Genomic DNA, 17,506 nt, shown 5'->3' with positions numbered 1-17,506 from the left:
AGACATACACACACACACAAATACTCACACACACACACTCACGCTCACAATCCCACACACACTCTCACACCTCACACACACACACAACCTCACAGACACATACACAACCTCACACACACACACAACCTCACACACACAAAACCTCAGACACACACACACAACCTGACACACGCACACACGGGTACACACTCAAACACAGACACACTCACACAACCTCACACACACACACAACCTCTCACACACACACAACCTCACACACAACCTCACACACACACAACCTTACACACACTCACACACACCTCACACACACACAACCTCACACACACACACACATAATACTGATGATCATAAGAAAGTCACATCCAAGGCTGACAAACGTAACAGTTAAGTGTTTGACGTTAAAGTCATATAAAAAAATAAGTGCATGTATTAATTTGTCGATCCAATGTGATGCCACAAATACGTATGCGTAGTCAGGCCCTCACAATCTCTAGTGGGGAACACAAGCCATATCTTTATTTATATAGAGTATGACTGTAGAACAATTCCTCTACACACACACAACCCACCCACAATCCCCTGGTAAGTTCAATAATTTACAATAATCAAATCACATCATGATCTTAACTTTAGACATGAACTACCACATGACTAGGGGTGTTCTTTTATTCACATTGAATGTGTGTGTGTTCATTTTGCCTGACTTGACACAAGTTTATAGATATAGAGAAACAGCAAAACACAAAACCTTAAATTATATCTAAATACATACTGGGTATATTAATTCACATAAATCACAATTTTGCACAAATCCTTCATAAGTTGGCCTAAAACGAATATCTGATGTAATTTGTCCAGTCAAAGATTTACAGGATTCAAGGTTGTGAAATAAATAATTTTCTATATTATACAAAATGTTATAAAACTGCAACCTCCACCCTAAGCCAAACAAAATCTAATTGACCTAAATCCTAAGCTCTTGATAAACATATTTTTTAATCTGCAATCAACTTTTACAAATACTTTAATATATAAAACGATAAAATAATTGTTTCACTAAAAACGTAACATTACAAAATCTAAGATTTCAATCAAAGTAGTGGTTCTCATTCCTCCTGTAATTGTGATTGATCATCAGTTAATTAAATGTATTTCTCTGATTATCCTGATGTTCATAAAACAAACTTCAAGTATTCAGACAATCTTGTTCACCAGTTTTCCAATGTTCTCTATCTCACACTCTACTACATCTCCCTTCTGAAATATAAACAACAATACAATCATGAACAACATAATTGACATTTCTTCTTTTTGTGCCATGCACAGTCTGTGATATCAAAATTAGTCTGATGTACTACCAAAGTTTGTTTTTGTTTAACAGCACCACTAGAGCATATTGATCAATTATTCATTGGCCAGCTAGGGCCCACAAAGTACATTTGAAAGTGAAGGTTGGGGGCACTGTCAGTACATGATGGACTGGAAGTAGGAGGGCTCAAAGAGCCTAAACCTGTTAGGGGGATTCAGGCGGTATGCTCCCCAGAAAACATGACCCATGCACTCACTCCCCCCACCCCACCATTCAATGGCTCCTGTTGGCTACTGGATGTCAGATGTACCACCAATGCTTGAGTAATGACACTGTGTACAAAACAACATACCAGTACACATTTATAAAAGTAGTTTAAAATTGTAGTAAGCATGCAATCCAGCTACAAATGGTTTTATAAATATAATTTCAAACATAACAAAATATCTCTACCAAAGTCAAATTAAACACAAACCAACAATTTATTTTAAATATGGCATTATGTTCTTCATAATACTGTTTGGAAGGAAAGAAGAAAATGTTTTATTTAATAATGCACTCAACACATTTTATTTACGGTTATATGGCATCAGACATATGATTAAGGACCACACAGATATAGAGAGAGAGGAAACCCGCTGTCGCCACTTGATAGGCTACTTTTTTTTATTAGCAGCAAGGAATCTTTTATATGCACCATCCCACAGACAGGATAGTACATACCACAGCCTTTGTTACACCAGTCGTGGTGCACTGGATGTACATAATACTGTTTGAAGTGAAGGAAGAAGGAAGGAAGGAAGGAAGGGTTTATTTAATGATGCATTCAACATATTTTAATTACAGTATATATGGCATGGGACATGTTTAAGGGCCATGGATTTTAATGTGAGATGAAGCCCACTGTGCCATGCAATTGGCTACTCTTTCTGATTAGCAGCAAGGGTCTTTTATATGAATCATCCCACAGACATGATAGTACATACCACAGCCTTTGTTACACCAGCTGGAAAGAGAAATAGTTCAATGGGCCCACTGACGGAGATCGATCCTAGACTGATCGCACATCAGGCGAGTACTTTACCACTGGGCTATGGCCTGCCCTTGTTTAAGTGAAACACTCTTGTCTGCGTTATTTAGTATGTATACAATTCAATGTATTCAGTGATATTAATAACGTACGACAGTTCATATGTTAATTTTCTTAAATACAGTTTGACTCTACAATACAACATGGTGAACACTGAGCACCTAACAGCTCTGTACATTACCTTGAAGTCCACGATGAGGTGAAATAGCTTGTTTATTTATTTTCTATTTCATAGTAGAATCCATTTTGTACCATCAGGGATAGTTCTGGGTGAGCAGAAAATGTTGCCAACTTATCTATTAAACTTCAAAAATGCAGAAACCAACAGTTAATTTCTAACAAAACCTCAATTATTACATAAATATATTTTTGCTACATTGGAACAAAATTTGCTAATTCTTTTTTAAATTCTCCACTTGCTAATTTGGCCAGTGCCAAAGCTGACATGGGGCCTAATTCACAAAGTTCTCTTAGGCTCTGCTAGACAACAAAGCATCGTCTTTGCAAGTCTTTTAGCATTGCACTGCGAGATCACAAAGTTGTGAGAGTTTAGTGAATTAGACCCCAGGGCCCCGTTCCACGAAGCGATCTTAGCCCTAAGATTACCGTAGGCGCATAGCTACCCTATGCACTTAAGTTGATCTTAGGGCTAAGATTGCTTCGTGGAACAGGGCCCTGGACCATATTTGATTGCCAAGTACCTTAAGGAACTCTGGTGGTTTCCTAAACACTCCAACACCTGGTGGAGTTCCGGTTAATACCACATCACCAGATCTCAGTGTGAAAAGCCTGAAAATAAAATTAACTTTTTATTTGTTATTTTCAAAACTTTTATCGTTTTCTTTTACTTCAAACCTTTTTTTTAAAAATACATTTGTGGAGGCTGGGACAGAATGCAGTTGAATCGAATATGGTGCATGTATGTATAACAGTTACATCTCATATTAATCAGTTAAGCAAGGGAAATAACTCTACTTTTTTTATTCCATCTGTTTCAATATCTTTATTATATGTTATCTACCTTACCTAACCAACACATAAAATATTTTCATTCCATGTGGATTTAGCTGTATGTGTTGCTATTTAATCCAAAATCATAATAATAGTGCATTTTTGTTATACCCTAAACTTTTATCCTTTTTCAGATGAAATGATAGTACAGATGGAAAAGACTTTTCTGTTTAAGAAAGAACCAATTTTAAATTTTGATTATTTGTATCGTCATTACATTTATTAGTTTATTTAACATCAAAGAGCAGCTAAGTTTTCTTTGCTATAATATTAAAACTTGTTGATTACAACATTCTGTAAGCAACGGTGGTATGTAACCTCGCATAATATGTAACAATGTATGCATTCCTTCTTGTGACTTAATATATATCAGCTAAGAGAAAGAGTTTGTGTGTTTGTTTGTTTGTTTTGTTTAACGACACCACTAGAGCACATTGATTTATTAATCATCGGCTATTGGATGTCAAACATTTGGTAAATTTGACATATAGTCTTTAGAGAGAAAACCCGCTACTTTTTAACGTTTGTAAAAAGGGATCTTTTATATGCACCATCCCACAGACAGGATAGTAGATACCACAGCCTTTGATTTACCAATAGTGGCGCACTGGTTGGAATAAGAAATAGCCCAATGGGCTCACCTATGGGGATCAATCCCAGACTAACTGTGTATCAAGCGAGTGCTTTACCACTGGGCTACATCTCGCACATGCTACAAAAAGGTACAATTTTTATATTGCAGTGAATTTTATAATAATTATACTAAAATTATAAAACTGAATGAAGTAAAAAACATTTCCAAAAATCGTCTCAAGAAAACAATCCTTACAGATCATTAAAGCTCGCTCTATGAATTGATTTTCTTGAGATTCGTGTCAGAATAAAGCATATACAAAAGGACGAATGCTACAAACAATTATTGCCTTACCTGGATATAAATGCAATAAGGTCCTCAGTTTTGTGAACAATCTGACAGGTGGAGCTGTCTTGTTTTGTGACGCCATTCACTCGGCAATACAGCCGCAGGTTATGTGGATCTATAATAAAACACCAGAGTTATTATATAAACTTATTTTTAATTGTTTGGTTAGGTCATTAATTAGCATGTCTGGTTGGTTGGTTGCATAGATCGTTGGATGGATGGATGGATGAATGGATGGTGGGTTGCATGGATGGATGATGGGTTGCATTGATGGATGGTGGGTTGCATGGATGGATGGATGAATGGATGGATGGTGGGTTGCATGGATGGATGGTGGGTTGCATGGATGGTGGGTTGCATGGGTTGCATGAATAGATGGATGGATGGTGGGTTGCATGGATGGATGGTGGGTTGCATGGATGGTGGGTTGCATGGATAAATGGATGGATGGATGGCGGGTTGCATGGATGGATGGTGGGTTGCATGGATGGATGAGTTGGCGTTTTGATGGATGGATGGATGGATGGATGGTGGGTTGCATGGATGGATGGTGGGTTGCATGGATGGATGGATGGATGGATGGACGGATGGTGGGTTGCATGGATTGATGGATGGATTTGCATGAATGGATGTTGATGGATTTGCATGAATGTATAGATGGGTGAATTGATGGTTGGACATATGGATGGATAGATGAATGGGTGGATGGATGGATGGATGGATGGATGGATAGATGAATGGGTGGATGGATGAATAAGTTTCAGAGATGTGCTTTATGCCTCTATCTGGTGGCTGCTATGGAACATAGCGAAATTAAATCCTGGTGGTTATTCACTCTTGTATATACTATCATGGCAATTTGCCTGCATCGTATAAACACAAGCATACAACCGCAGCTCCAATTAATTCAGTACTGTTGTTACTATTTCTGTACCTTCTATGTCTTCTTTCATCACAATGGCTGGTCCAAGTGGACAGAAGCCATCCATGGATTTGCCAATAATCCACTGTCCACCATTTTTCTTCATCTGCCAGTCTCTGGCACTGACGTCATGGGCTACTGTGTATCCAAACACATGCTGCATAGCATCCGATTTCTAGTACAACAGATACAAGTTTTTAACTAAATATAATTTTAAAGTCAAAATGCAGATATGAAACAAATACGAACATACACATACATATACATACACTCACTCTCACACACACATAAAATACACACACAACATACACATACATATATATATTTACCATGCAACCATGCTTCCTATTGACCTAATAACCCCTACCTGATAATTCAAAGTGTTATCATGTCACTAGGCAATGAGTTGTGCGCATGACGGGTGTTTGCTCAATTTTCAGGTAGACTGTTTTGTTATTTTTCAAACATCCATTTACAGCAATAATTGTTGAACTGCATAAATAAATATAACATTTACACTTCCTGTATCATAAAATTACCCCTTATTTTTCAATTCTCCATTATTTGCTCCCATTCGGAACTAGCCAGCATTTGAATTAACCATTTTGAAACAAAAAAGCAAGTAGCTTCCTACAAATAATGTTTACATTGAAACAGCGTCTGACATCACAGTCACTAGCAGCTAGCGATGTAGATCTTCTTCAGGTCCCATATAAACTTCAGTTTAATGTTACAGAAAAAAGTACAAAAATTGTAATGTTGTGACACAACAGACTGAAATATAATCAAAGTATTTTATTTAAAATTTGGAAACACATAACTTTTAGGCTGGCTATGCTTTCGGGCAATTGCCATTGTCCGACTTCCGGTAGTAGTTTCTACATGATAAAACTAATAGTTTTTATACCACTTTTGACTGAAACATATTACAAAAATATAATTTGAAAGGAGTTGCATGATAAAAAAAATATATCAGGTTACTACGTTTTGATATTGTGGTTATTTGGCTTGGTTCGATAACGGTGTAACAGGCTCGCTGAAGTTCGCCTTTTACACCGTTATCTAAACCTCGCCAAATAACCACCATATCAAATTGTAGAAACCTAATATTCTATATATATATATATATACATACACATACCCATATCCTACACATCCAAATTAATGTAGTATTACTTGACACTGACTCAGCCAGTAGGCCTATGGTCCTTTTCTTCATATCAAACTTGAAATTATAATAAAGACCAATGCTTCAAATGGCAAACAAATTGGCCATGAAGGATGTCAAATCGAATTCTAAATCATGTCCATATTAAATATAATTACATGGAAACCCCTCTAAACTGGACACCCATTGGACAAAGTGATGAGCCAGATTTTAAAGGTATCCAGTTTGAAGCGGTTCTGTTCTGTACTGACTTTTTAAAAAAAGCACAATGAAAAATGTCTGGTTTTGAGGGGTTTTACTGTATACATATCAGTTACTCCCTCCCTCCCTCCCTCCTCCCTCTCTCCCTCTCTCTCTCTCTCTCTCTCTCTCTCTCTCTCCAAACAGCTTACATAACTAAATTAGACTGCAATGCTACCATACATGTATCTATATTATATACATGTATACTAGTACATAAGTATTAGAACTCACCTTAATGTTCTTACCTCCCTTGCCAATAACAAATGCCATCTCCACTTCCCAATCCAGCTGCTGTTAATTTGTAACAAAGATTTGTTTTCAATTCCTTCATTATGTGCATGATTAAATGTTTAAAATGCCTGTTCAGCTTTGCTTATGCCAACAGTTTCATGAATATGTATGTAAATACAGTCAAACCTGTCTTAAGCGGTCACACAAGGGAGTAAATAAAAGTGGCCGCTATAGACAGGTGACCGCTGATTACAGGTTGCCACATATATATTCTTTAAAATAAAATATTTGTTGTTGTTTCTTGTACCGTCTGTACTGCTAGTCAACAGATGTGCTTCACAGCTGACTATAAATCAACTTATCACATGTTTCCTTCAGAAAAAAATGCAAATGGAAACCGAATGTATTAAATTAACCATTCTCAACAAGTTTGTTTTCTTTTTCTATTTAATTACTTAATTTCTATTTTATGCTGTGTATTGTCATAGTAAGTGAATCGACAAATGTCAAGCGTAGCTTGCCACAATGCGATTAAATGCATTGCAGAGTCAGACTTTCTCAATTGATATACAGTCGAGATGTCGAGACTGAAAGGGTACTAGTATTCCTGAAGGTGTGAAGATCTATTATTTGCTGCACCTTATCGGTGTTGTTAAAATACCCCTTTTAGATAATAGTAAACATTTAATATGGCTGCTTAATACAGGTATTTTAGCAAATTGGGATCCGATTTAGGTGGCCGCTGGCCACGTTAGACAGGTGACCGCTTATTACAGGTGCATTTACGTTATAAATCATTTGAGAGGGAAAAAAGTGGCTGCTTAAGGCAGGTGACCGCTGAATACAGGTGGCCGCTAGGACAGGTCTGACTGTAGTACTTAAATGGGTCAGCATCTAGCCCATAAACTGGATAGTGTACACCAGTTTTTGATCTACGAGTATCAAATATGGTATTTTATCCTATAACTTACCCATTATAATATTAATATCCATGTGATAAACTCATTTAATATTTTGATTTATTACACACCAGTGTAAGATATTACTAATGTCATAACAATTACTCAATATTTAACTAGTGTTATATTGGCACACACAGACTGGCGCAGTAGTTTTGATTTAATTTGAATGACGTTGGTATGCAAATGACGTAATTTTGCATCTCCCTGCAATAAAATAAACTGGGTGCTTGACATGTCCTTTTTAAGAACACTAGAAAACATTAAGTCAATTTAAGTTCTAAAATGCTGTTGAAAATGGTTTGTTTAGAGATTATTAACGTATCTAACCGTGTTTGTACAAAATAGTGTAATTTAAAAGTGTACCATTAAAAATATGGCCATGAATTGAAATTGCGATAAGACGGGCTGTTATATTTGGGCCTGTTGTGTACAAAGCTAAAACGATGTTGTGGTAACTGGTACTCTTTTTTTTACGGACCTATGTACAAAATGTCAGTGTCACATCTAGTCAATTCCATTCATCCAGTTCCATCTTTGATAAATACGGGCCCAGATCAACAATTCAGTCATTACTGTGAATAACAACACCTCATTAATTGCCAATTAATGCAAGCTTGATGCCAAAATCTAAACTGTACATTGCTTACATCTCGTTGCTTATTGTGACGTTGTTTAAGTTTACGTGTGACGTTGATCACTTGCTGACCCAATTCGTAAAAAAAATAACATGTAGTAGGTCTTGACATTTGCTTACTTCTGCGTTGCGGCTTGTTTGCAGTTGGTTTGTAATAAATAAAATACTAAACTAGCTTGCTTGTCATACCATTTTTATGAAACTCGTGAACAATGCTGGTATCTGACTCACGTTTGCTCATCAGCTACCAAGACTGTTCACTTGTTTCCTGAAAATGGTATGACAGGCAAGCTCGTTTAGTATTCTATATGTAATAACCCAGTTAATATACCTATATTGCTGTCAGCGGCTCATTTGTTTACAAGCCAACAAGTCCTGTACACCTGAGCATAATGATGTCATTACCGGTAGTGCCAATCATGATGACGTCATATTACCGATGAAGAACATTTTAGAACTCATTTACTAAATATCTAGCTGAAATATTATTTTACAAATGTTGTAGTATAAACAGAATTTGCAACTCATATTTTTTAATATGTGATATTAATCTTGTGTAGTTAATGGGTATTTGTCTTGGTAGAGCCTCAAGAAAAACAATTAACATATGATTTGTTGATTTTTACATAATAAAAAACACTCATAACAAATCCTCTATTTATGTGAATGTACAAGTTGAGATATGATTTTTAATTTAATTAACAGGGCCCCGTTCCACAAAGTGATATTAGCGCTAAGATCACCTTAATTGTATATGTTAGGTGTGCAGTTACGGTGATCTTAGGGCTAAGATCGCTTCGTGGAACGGGGCCCTGGACAGTAAATGTAGTCAATCTGATATATCACATACACCACACATGGTGTTCACATATACATGTTGATTTTGTTTTGTTTAACAACACCACTAGAGCACATTGATTTATTAATCATTGGCTACTGGATGTCAAACATTTGGTAATTCTTAAAGAGGAAACCAGCTATATTTTTTATTAGTAGCAAGGGATATTTTATATGTACCATCTTATAGACAGGATAGCACATACCACAGCCTTTGATATACCAGTCGTGGTGCACTGGCTGGAACGAGAAATAGCTCAATGGGCCAAAATGATGGGGGATCGATCTCAAAACGACCACGCATCAAGCTAGCGCTTTACCACTGGCCTACATGCCACCCCTGTACGTGTTGAGATATGATTTTTAATGCGTCTGTGTCTATATATATATATATAATATATATATATACCGTGGTTTCACTGGGATACTCTATGTCACTGTGTGGTCCAATCAGGGTACTGGAGAACTTGCTGAATATGATCGGCTCCACTGGCACGGGACATTTCTGTTCCTCGCAGTGGTCCTTGTAGTTCATGCCAATACATATCACTTTGTCGCAGTCTGTGATCGGTGCCAGCAGTTCGATGTTTTCTCTCTTCACTACATGCTGTCCACTTTCTACAATACTGAGAGAAACATGCATAAAGCAAACATAATTCAGAGTTCTTCATTTCATCTTATTGTGCTTATATCCAATTAAGGTTCAAGCACGAAATAGCACAACGCACATCCTGTAGTATAGTTAGCCTCCCTACCCCCCTCTATTATTTTTGTGGAATATCCTGAAGATCATGTACAAAAGTTTGTTTTGTTTAATGACACCACTAGAGCACAATGATTTATTTATCATCAGCTATTGGATGTCAAACATTTGGTAACTGACATACAGTTGAATCCCGTTGGCTCGAACCCCGTCGGTGCTCGAGAAAGTGTTCGACACATCGCGTAGTTCGGCCGAACCATTCGGTCAACATCGGACATTTCCATAGCATCAGTTAGAAAGTTGAATTAGATACAAATTGTGTAATACACGTAAATGCACTGAAATCAAATAAATAAATGGCAAATTCTTAATCTGTATTTACATGAATTTATTACTAAACAATTTGAATATTTCAACAATAAAAAATGCAGCACTGTCCATTTTCCAGAAATGTAGCTGTTTTCAAAGTAACGCTTTATGCTGATGCCCGTTTGTGCACTGATTGTTTGATTGGTATCACAGTTCATCTAACAGTTGCAGTAACACTAGCTGTACTTGAAAGATCATTACCGATAGTCACAACCAACATGACAAGTGTGGTGACAAAAGGATTGCATGGCTAGTGTTGCGATTCCCCGATTCATCTATGTCTGCGTCGTTAAATATAGTCATTAAATATAGTCTTAGGGAGAAAACCTGTCACATTTTTCCATTAGTAGCAAGGGATCTTTTATATGCACCATCCCACAGACATGATAGCACATACCATGGCCTTTGATATACCAGTTGTGGTGAACTGCCTGGAACAAGAAATAATGGGCCAACCGATGGGCATCGATCCTAGAGCGACCACGCATCAAGCAAGCTCTTTACCATAAGACTACGTCCCGTTCCCAAAAATATACAATGCAAAAACAGTTTTGTAGGGCACAATATTTCACACAAACTGTCATTCGTTTCATATGTTGGTTATATAAATTTAAAATTCATACAAACTGCCAGTCAGTTACTGTACATGGTGAACTGTAATATGTTGTGAAATTAAACATGGCGAGCTTCAGAAGATAACTAATCTAAATTAGTGATTGAGATAACTGATTAGGTTATACAAATACAGTTCACATATCCAAACAATCGGTTACCTAGGTAAAAATCGTGTGAACCAACTTTGAGTTACCCAAGTTTTTGAAATATCTATCCCCACCCTTTTTTAAGATACTATTTTAGCTGCAATAAAACATTCCATGTGTACCAGTGCTATCAGTTTTAATTATTTGGTTTATGATATATTAATTTTTTCAGACCTATTCTAGTATATTAATTATGTCCCTTTCAGATCTATCAATTGACAGGGGTGTAGCGTGATCTGGACCTGGGGGGGTTCGAATATGAACCAAGTGGACTCTTTTTCTTTTGTTTTTACACCACTAGAAACTCCATACCAGTATGTATAAACCTGTATGTTTTAGCTCTGAAAGTAGACCATTTGCTGTGGGGGGAGAGGGGTGCGCCCCTGAATGACATCCTGTGGATGATGATAAATCAGTTGTTAAATATCCACATTTTTCATTCAAAGAATTAGATGCATGATTGCAGAGGTGCAACTTCTAATTTATGTCCAAACAATAGTTATTTGCAAGAGCTGCAATGGATGAAGTGGCAACATAAAAAAACATTGCAAATGATCTGGGTAACCAATTCAAATCAATTTCACCAACTGCTATGTACATCGGAAAACAGCACAAAATCCCACAGCAATCAATCCTGCTAACCACTGCTTTTCAAAGCAAGTGCTTCACAACAGTGTCATCCTTCATCCCACATACACACAAAAAAAAACCAGACAAACAAAAAACAACCACAAAATTATAACAATTTCTATAATTGTATTTGGGGCAGGATTTAGCTCTGTCGTTTGAAAAAAAGAAAGAAGTGTTTTATTTAACGACGCACTCAACACATTTTATTTACGTTTATATGGCATCAGACATATGGTTAAGGACCACACAGATTTTGAGAGGAAACCCACTACATGGGCTACTCTTCCGATTAGCAGCAAGTGATCTTTTATTTGCACTTCCCACAGGCAGGATAGCACAAACCATGGCCTTTGTTGAACCAGTTATGGATCACTGGTCGGTGCAAGTGGTTTACACCTACCCATTGAGCCTTGCAGAGCACTCACTCAGGGTTTGGAGTCGGTATCTGGATTAAAAATCCCATGCCTCGACTGGGATCCGAACCCAGTACCTACCAGCCTGTAGACCGATGGCCTGCCACGATGCCACAGAGGCCGGTCTCTGTCGGTTGAGTGCTCACTTGAGGTGCTTGCGTCGCAGTATTGAACAACCTTGGTGGATCCATTCAGCTGATTGGCTTTTTTCTCGTTCCACCCAGTGCACCACAACTGTTTTCCTGTCTGTGGGAAATTGCATCTATAGAAAAGATCCCTCAAAAAATTTAGCGGATTTTCTCTGGTGACTACGAGTCAGAATTACGAAATGTTTGACATCCAATAGCCGATGATTAATTAATCAATGTGCTCTAGTGGTGTCGTTAAACAAAAACAAACTTTATAATTGTATTACCTATCTTCATAAACAATAAACAGTCCCTTACATTTGTCATTTCTGTTTCAGTGCAGATTTATAACACTTGGCTACATGACAAGTGAAAAGTGCAGTGCCCTATCAAAGATAAATAAGAAAGATACTTGAGCGGACCTTTTGGCTGCTTGAAGTGACTGCTGTCCCTGCTCAATGAACGTCTTCATGTCACCAGGCAGGGACTTGTTACCAGCGTTCAGGTCAACAATGTCCCCGCCTTCCTTCAACTCCACCCCCAGTCGGGAAGAACCGTTCAGCAAAAACTGCACAAAACGCATGTTTGTCCTGCTTGCAAATTTGTACGCCAGCTTGTGTGTGATTAAAAACTAACAGTACACCTTAAGAAGAAGCACCGATAAGCGTAAATATATTTAGATAACTGATAACAGTGATAATAAACCCAACAAACATAAAATGCATACGAGGTCACGATCCGACCTTTGACTCGAGACGGTCACATGACTTAATGTCACGTGCAACATGGAGAAGACTGGGTACGTTTGGCAAGCTTTTTAGGCTGCATAAGTTTTGTCGCGTATTTTGTATTGTCTGGGTTTTTTTATGGTAGAATTGCAAGGTTTGTCCACACAAACGTACATTGTGTAAAAAAAATGTCCATTAATATCAGACTGCAGACCATTTTACTGAACTATCCCCCACAGTTCGTAATGGGACTGTTAATGTATTATGTGGATGGTGGGAACAAGGAGCTAGGTTATTTTGTGATATCAGAAAGAAAGAAATGTTTTTATTTAACGACGCACTCAACACCTTTTATTTACGGTTATATGGCGTCGGACATATGGTTAAGGACCACACAGATTTTGAGAGGTAACCCGCTGTCGCCACTACATGAGCTACTCTTTCCGATTAGCAGCAAGGGATCTTTTATTTGCGCTTCCCACAGGCAGGATAGCACAAACCATGGCCTTTGTTGAACCAGTTATGGATCACTGGTCGGTGTAAGTGGTTTACACCTACTCACTAGTCGGTGTAAGTGATTTACACCTGAGCACTCACTCAGGGTTTGGAGTCTGTATCTGGATTAAAAATCCCATGCCTCGACTGGGATCTGAACCCAGTACCTACCAGCCTGTAGACCGATGGCCTAAATACGACGCCACCAAAGCCGGTATTTTGTGATATCACGAAGCAGTTTGACACACATTCATGTTACTAGTTTAAAAACATGATTGGCTGCCAAATCCAATCCAATGACAAGTACAATTAAAATGGGAGCAGGTCAACTCGCCCAACACTGTCATATTATTACCATTTTATTAATTAATATACCAATATTTTAAGCAATAATGTGCATTAAATATTGTTGAATATGCACACCAGTTTGATTCCAAAAGCCTTGCTTGATTGTTCCTTTAAGAAAATAAGGGACAAACGTCATTAAAATATGCTTGACAGTTCATTGTAATATCTGGTATTAGGATCTCCCCAATATAAAACCATTTAATAAGTGATCATAATAGTGGAGTTTCACTGTAATATTAATAAATAAAATGATAACAAAGTTGTAGACATCCATTTTTAATTTTGTCACAATTATTTATAGACAGTAAAGTTTGGGGCGAGTTGTCCAAACACTGGAGCGAGTTGTGCAAACACTTGGGCGAGTTAACCAAACACTGAGTTGAGTTGCTTGTGAGCAAGTTGGTTTTGGGGCAAGTTGACCGGCATTCATTAAAATAGATTTTTGAGACTTAAGTGAACATGAAACTAATTGCTCTGTGACACATAAATTAACTTCAAGCACAAGCAACCTAAATAAATTTTAGTTGGAGAAGAAATTTAAATTATTTTAGTTGCAGAAAACATTTAAATTATTTTAAACTTGGTTTTGAAGGATATGTAAGAAATAAAATGTTACATACCGGTATGTGTCTGTTTGTGATACCATGTGTCTTAAAACAGGTTTAAAATGGTATCGAACTCGCTTTCAAGCCACCCAGGCTACAGGTTGATGGTGACCAAGCCGGATACCACTGGACTACTTCCCGCCTCCACAAAAATAATAGTACATGAGTGGTTGTTAGATACCATTTATCTTGTAATGAGTTGTTTCAAAACACATGTAATGAGTCTTCTGAATCTAACTGTTATAGAAACCGGCCTCGGTGGCGTCGTGGTAGGCCATCGGTCTACAGGCTGGTAGGTACTGGGTTAGGATCCCAGTCAAGGCATGGGATTTTTAATCCAGATACCGACTCCAAACCCTGAGTGAGTGCTCCGCAAGTCTCAATGGGTAGGTGTAAACCACTTGCACCGACCAGTGATCCATAACTGGTTCAACAAAGGCTATGGTTTGTGCTATCCTGCCTGTGGGAAGTGCAAATAAAAGATCCCTTGCTGCTAATTGGAAAAGTAGCCCATGTAGTGGCGACAGCGGGTTTCCTCTCAAAATCTGTGTGGTCCTTGACCATATGTCTGACGCCATATAACCGTAAATAAAATGTGTTGAATAAAACATTTCTTTCTTTCTAACTGTTATAGATACCAATGGAATGTCTATCATCTTCTGCATCTTTGAGCCATATATTGTTGAGCATTCTGTTTTACTTCTTTTGTGGCAATGGTCACAATATGTATGGGGTCATGGGGTATGGACACTACAGTATGACCCCATAACAAAACATAACAAGTGGTAATTATTAACAAAACATTTATTCTAATGAATAACATACATCTATGCTGATGTACTGATGTTATCTGGACATCATCCAGGGGACAATATTTCAAAATCTTAGGTAACCAGAAGTCAGTTCACATGAGTTTTACTTAGGTCACCGATTGTTCGGTAACGTGAATATAGTTCAAATAACCGATGAGTTAGGCCTACCTAATCCTGAAACACTTGAACTACGGTTCTGTGCTACATTGGTGGTTCAAATGTATTTAAAAACATAAATTGATTTTCACTTTCGCAGGGCTTCTATATTATGGTAGCCCCACTCCCATGGCTTGTGATATTCACTGTTGGGCTAGTAAATAACTACTATTGCCATGCCCGACAGCTAGTGAAAAACAAAATTGTCAAATGTTGCAGTTAAGTCTGTTTTGTAAATATGAATATCCTGACCCCACCCCAACCCCCAATGTTAGTGTTTTTAAGCTTTATCTCCCTCATTAGGTGACATATCCGATTATTACTATTATTTGGTAAAATTGTATTAACTTAAAGTAGGGCTAGTGAATATTTAATCGTTGCTAGTAAAAAAATCTAATCACTGATCCCATGGCTAGTGGATTTTAAAACAATTCTAGAAGCCCTGCTTTCATTACTGATATATGGTGCTTTTAATTTTAGAATGTAATTGTTCACCACGTAACCGATGGCGGTTCTTGTGATTTTAAAGTTGGTTCTCGTGAAATATTGTGCCCTGTCATTAAGCTGATGTACTGATGTTGTCTGGAAATCATCAGGCTGATGTATTGATGCTGTCTGATCATCATCAGGCTGATGTACTGATGCTGTCTGGGCATCATCAGGCTGATGTACTGATGCTGTCTGGGCATCATCAGGCTGATGTACTGATGCAAGCCTTGAAATAAGCGGCCGGTCACGGTCATTGTCCGGTACAAATTTGTAACTTGTCAGTAACAATGTCGATTGCGCCGGTCACCATGTGCGAAGCTCGCGTTGTAGTAAAAGTCGGCTGTTTTGGAGTCGAATACACTTAATGCACCGATTAAAAAAAAAATTGATTACGAATCAAAAAATACAAATGTGTACCAGTGGGATTCGACACGAAGTTCATCTACAGTCCGCGTATCTGTTTAGTAGGATTTTTTATAGTCTCGATTTTGCGGGAACTTACATTGTGAAAAGTGATGTCACGCATATTAGTAATTGACCTTTCGTACTTAGTGTATACTTCCTGTGGCGTTTTCGTTTAAAGTTTGCAATTCAAATTGCCTTGTGGTTAGCAATTAAAGGATGTTGAAAAAAATAACTTCAGTCTTTGCTATAAAAGAACAGACAGGTACCGATAATGACAAATCAACTGTCCCTGTTCCCAGTATTCGTGGCGGGCAGCCGCCGATTAAATCGTCTCCAAAAAATTCCCGAACGAATATCCCGCAGAGTAGTATTTTAAAATCTAGCACTGAACTAAAATGGTAAAAGGAGTATTTAGTTAAAACAAATGCCTCTTTATGGCTACAGTTTGAAGAAAACACCAAAGGCGCAGTTACACTTATGACGTGTTCGCTCTGCAAAACATTTCAAAAAGAAATGCAGTATAATCACGATTTCTCGGACGCATGGATCAAAGAGTCCACACATCTGCGTGTGTCAAATGCTAAAGATCACTCGGCAACCAAAAGTATAGAATATTACCACAAACAAGACACTGATGACATTGAAAAAAATGGAGGAGTCCGAGTCAGATCATCATGAATCTGAAAGTTCAACACAAAGTGATAGTGACAACAGTTTCATGGGTTTCTTAAGCCCTATCCTAACTGGCCGTGAGTGATTATTTTAGAAATCATTGACTTCCATTGCCGCATCCTAACTGTACGCATGATTTCTAAAATAATCGCTCATGTAGCTCGCAGCTGGTTAGGATACAGCTTTACCAGAGGACATATATTAATGCATCATAGACTAGTAAGTATGTAACAATAATAAATGTCATCATTTGGTGACTATTACCTTAATTGCTGCATTGGTTATTTAGTAATTAAATATATCAATTATTAAACAACACAAAACATAATTTATTTCATTTTTATTTACAATGTTTTGTGACAGGTACAATTTCTTTCATGTCAGGCACAAATTGATTGGTGCAGGACATTGTGTCAGGTACACTAAAATGTTTTATTTCAAGGCTTGTGATGCTGTCGGGCAT

The 17,506-nt window shown here is 37.6% G+C and overlaps 2 protein-coding genes across 3 annotated transcripts in view; one reads left to right on the top strand and one right to left on the bottom strand.

Annotated features, from left to right (window-relative positions):
* Positions 1-623: 623 nt before the first annotated feature.
* On the bottom strand, positions 624-13,061 carry LOC121382873 (fumarylacetoacetate hydrolase domain-containing protein 2-like). 2 transcript variants are annotated; one of them, XM_041512543.1, is made up of 7 exons: positions 12,756-13,061; positions 9,739-9,955; positions 6,897-6,956; positions 5,267-5,429; positions 4,339-4,447; positions 3,101-3,188; positions 624-1,257 (listed from the first exon to the last, which is right to left on the bottom strand). In XM_041512543.1, exons 1-7 carry the CDS (start codon positions 12,914-12,916, stop codon positions 1,195-1,197), a joined length of 861 nt encoding a protein of 286 aa, XP_041368477.1. In that variant the 5' UTR covers positions 12,917-13,061; the 3' UTR covers positions 624-1,194. The 2 variants fall into 2 exon arrangements, with proteins under 2 accessions (XP_041368477.1, XP_041368478.1); XM_041512544.1 differs by lacking the exon at positions 6,897-6,956.
* Positions 13,056-17,506, top strand: part of LOC121382872 (putative aminopeptidase W07G4.4) — a 25,242-nt gene continuing 20,791 nt past the window's right edge. The window contains exon 1 of the mRNA XM_041512542.1: positions 13,056-13,132. Coding sequence (XP_041368476.1) covers positions 13,119-13,132 — 14 coding nt within the window. The 5' untranslated portion in view covers positions 13,056-13,118. The remainder of the gene's footprint in view (positions 13,133-17,506) is intronic.

The sequence above is a fragment of the Gigantopelta aegis genome, chromosome 10 (assembly GCF_016097555.1).
Source record: "Gigantopelta aegis isolate Gae_Host chromosome 10, Gae_host_genome, whole genome shotgun sequence".
Taxonomy (NCBI): domain Eukaryota; kingdom Metazoa; phylum Mollusca; class Gastropoda; order Neomphalida; family Peltospiridae; genus Gigantopelta; species Gigantopelta aegis.
This window is presented reverse-complemented; position numbering and strand designations above follow the sequence as displayed.

Bases quoted from the DNA above. Each gene is read 5' to 3' on its own strand.
- LOC121382873 (XM_041512543.1), bottom strand. From the start codon at position 12,916: ATGCGTTTTGTGCAGTTTTTGCTGAACGGTTCTTCCCGACTGGGGGTG. The intron at 6,957-9,738 runs GTATATATATAT...ACAAATTAACAG, and splicing joins AGTATCCCAGTGAAACCACG to CAGCTGGATTGGGAAGTGGA. The intron at 3,189-4,338 runs GTAAGGCAATAA...TTTTATTTTCAG, and splicing joins CTTATTGCATTTATATCCAG to GCTTTTCACACTGAGATCTG.